The sequence below is a fragment of the Cebus imitator genome, unplaced genomic scaffold (assembly GCF_001604975.1).
Source record: "Cebus imitator isolate Cc_AM_T3 unplaced genomic scaffold, Cebus_imitator-1.0 Scaffold257, whole genome shotgun sequence".
Lineage (NCBI taxonomy): Eukaryota > Metazoa > Chordata > Mammalia > Primates > Cebidae > Cebus > Cebus imitator.
The window spans coordinates 2,614,361-2,616,767 of record NW_016107572.1 but is presented as its reverse complement, the minus strand read 5'-3'; the positions used below and the strand labels follow the sequence as shown (position 1 = coordinate 2,616,767).

At 48.2% G+C, this 2,407-nt stretch overlaps 1 protein-coding gene across 1 annotated transcript in view; it reads left to right on the top strand.

Annotated features, from left to right (window-relative positions):
- The window catches only part of CSRP1 (cysteine and glycine rich protein 1), a 24,219-nt gene that overhangs the window by 20,203 nt on the left and 1,609 nt on the right, over positions 1–2,407 (top strand). Inside the window, exon 5 of the mRNA XM_017499442.2 lies at positions 2,313–2,407. Coding sequence (XP_017354931.2) covers positions 2,313–2,407 — 95 coding nt within the window. The remainder of the gene's footprint in view (positions 1–2,312) is intronic.

The following is a 2,407-nucleotide window of genomic DNA, read 5'->3' as shown; positions in this document are numbered from 1 at the left end:
TCACTGTTGTACAGGTGAAGAAACTGAGAGTCAGAAAGATTAAATAATTTGCCCAGATCTGCTGGCTAGGAAGGGGCTAAGCCAGGCTCCAGCCCAGGTTTGTCTGACCTCGCAGTCCTTGCTCTTACTGCTGTTAACGCTACTTTGGACCATTTGACCCCTTTGAACCCATTTCCAACACTGCAAAATGGGAAGGGATTGTTAATCCTCGCATGGTGATTAAGAGCTTGGGCTCCAGACAGCCCTGCTTTGAATCCTAGTTTTGCCACTTATTGGCTGAGTGACCTTGGGAAAATTTAGCCTTCCTGAGCCTCAGTTCTGCACCTCTAAAGTGGGCCTGGATGGTGGAGGAAATGCAAAGTGGACAAAATAAGGCAGGGTTTTTGTTTTTGAGGCAGAATTTCACTCTTGTCACATAGACTAGAGATCTCAGCTCACTGGAACCTCTGCCTCCTCGGTTCAAGTGATTCTCCTGCCTCAGCCTCCTGAGTAGCTGGGTCTACAGATGTGTGCCACCAAGCCCAGCTAATTTTTGTATTTTTAGTAGAGATGTGATTTCACCATGTTGGCCAGGCTGGTCTTGAACTCCTGACCTCATGATCCACCCACCTCGGCCTCCCAATGTGCTGGGATTACAGGCTTGAGCCACCATGCCCGGCAACAAGTCAGTTTCAATGATTAAATGAAATAATACATGTGTAGCTTGCAATGTAGTGCCAGGTATGTGCTCAGTATAGTTTTGCTATTATTATTGTTGTTGTTTATTTTCAGGGATTGTTATGAGGTCAAATGAAGATCCTTGCCATTGATTAAATGTTATAAAAACAGGAGACCATCATATTATTATGAAATTGGGTTTTTTTGTTCTATCTCATTATGAGAATAGAAAATTATTAAGAATAGCTAAGGGTCACTATTTCCACTAGTTAGACAGGCTGTAAGGTAAAGCTAAGGCTGGACTAAGGAGTAGGGTAAGAGAATTTTGCATTCAAGTGGGAAAGGTAGGGAGAAGCCCCCACCTTTCTATTGCCTCGGTCAAGAAATATTGAGGAGCTGGGAGTACTTTTGGGTGCTTACGCATGGGCAATGGGATTCAGCTTATTTTGGCAGGGAGATGGCTAGGAAATAGGAGGTGGGGTGTTGGTCTAGATGTAATTCAGTTCTTCTCCAGCCTGGAGAGCTTGGGGTAGCAGCCCCTGCTTTACAGAAGAGGCAGCAAAGGCCGAGTGACTATTGAGGTTGCATTGGCACCGACCGAGACCCGGGTTCCCCCATCTCAGCTCTTTGGAGGAGAAGCCAATGTGCAAGGTCAGGCAACCAGGAAATCTGAGGGCATGAGTTTCCTTTCTCATCCTCCAGCCTGGGCACTTGGAGTCTCTTTGCCCTTAAAAGGCCTTGCTTTGTCTTATCTGACTGCTGCCTGCCTCTTGCTTTTCCTGTGATAAGCAGAGCTGTCTACACATCAGCCTCTTAGCCTGCTCAGCTGCTGATGGGAGCTGGCTGCTGAGAAGTCTGTTTGCAACATCCCATCAGTGTACAAACTGGGGCATCGCTTTCTTCTGGGAGAGCTGATTGCCCTATGTTGCAGAATGGATGTGGGGGCTAGATAGTTAAATATATGATGCCTGGCCACAGATATTTAAATATATGATTCCTGGCCACAGAAAAAGTATTCGTCATTGGGATTGTACTGGACCAGCCCAGTCTCTAAAGTTCTAGAATTAGGTGCCTCCTTTGCCCAAAGCCTATCACCTGTTGGAGGGTAGGGTGGCAGTATGTCCCTCCTCACTGGGTAGCTGTGAACATTAACTGACTTCACCAGTGTAAAGTGCCTGGCACAGGGCCTGGCACAGAGGAGGCCTGAGTCAGTGTTGTCTAGGATTACTTTGGAAGGAGAATAAGTCCATGAAATGCATCGAACTCAGCAGGGAAAGACCTGAGGAGTGTAGTTTCTCCGGGGGCCACAGAAGACCCTTATGGATCTGGAGAAGGCTCATTTAGCCAGCCAGCGGGGAACAGCTATCTTGGTGTTAAACCCAACCCCTCGCCTGCCTTTTGTGGTGTAGCTGGTGACCCTAATCATCAGGCCACTGCAACATATCATGGAAGCTGGTGTGAGGTGGCCTGTGGTCCCTGTCCTTCTCCCTCTAATGCCTAGCACTATGCCCGTCTCCTCCTAGCAGCACCAGCTGAGCAGACTTCAGAAATGCCTCGGGCCTTTATATCATCGTTATGTCAAAGGGAGTTGGCCTGGGGGTGGAGGGTGCCCTAGTCACTGGTGGCAGCCATTAACTGTTTCCTTCCCTACCTAGTCCTGGCATAAGTCCTGCTTCCGATGTGCCAAGTGTGGCAAAGGCCTTGAGTCAACCACCCTGGCCGACAAGGATGGCGAGATTTACTGCAAAGG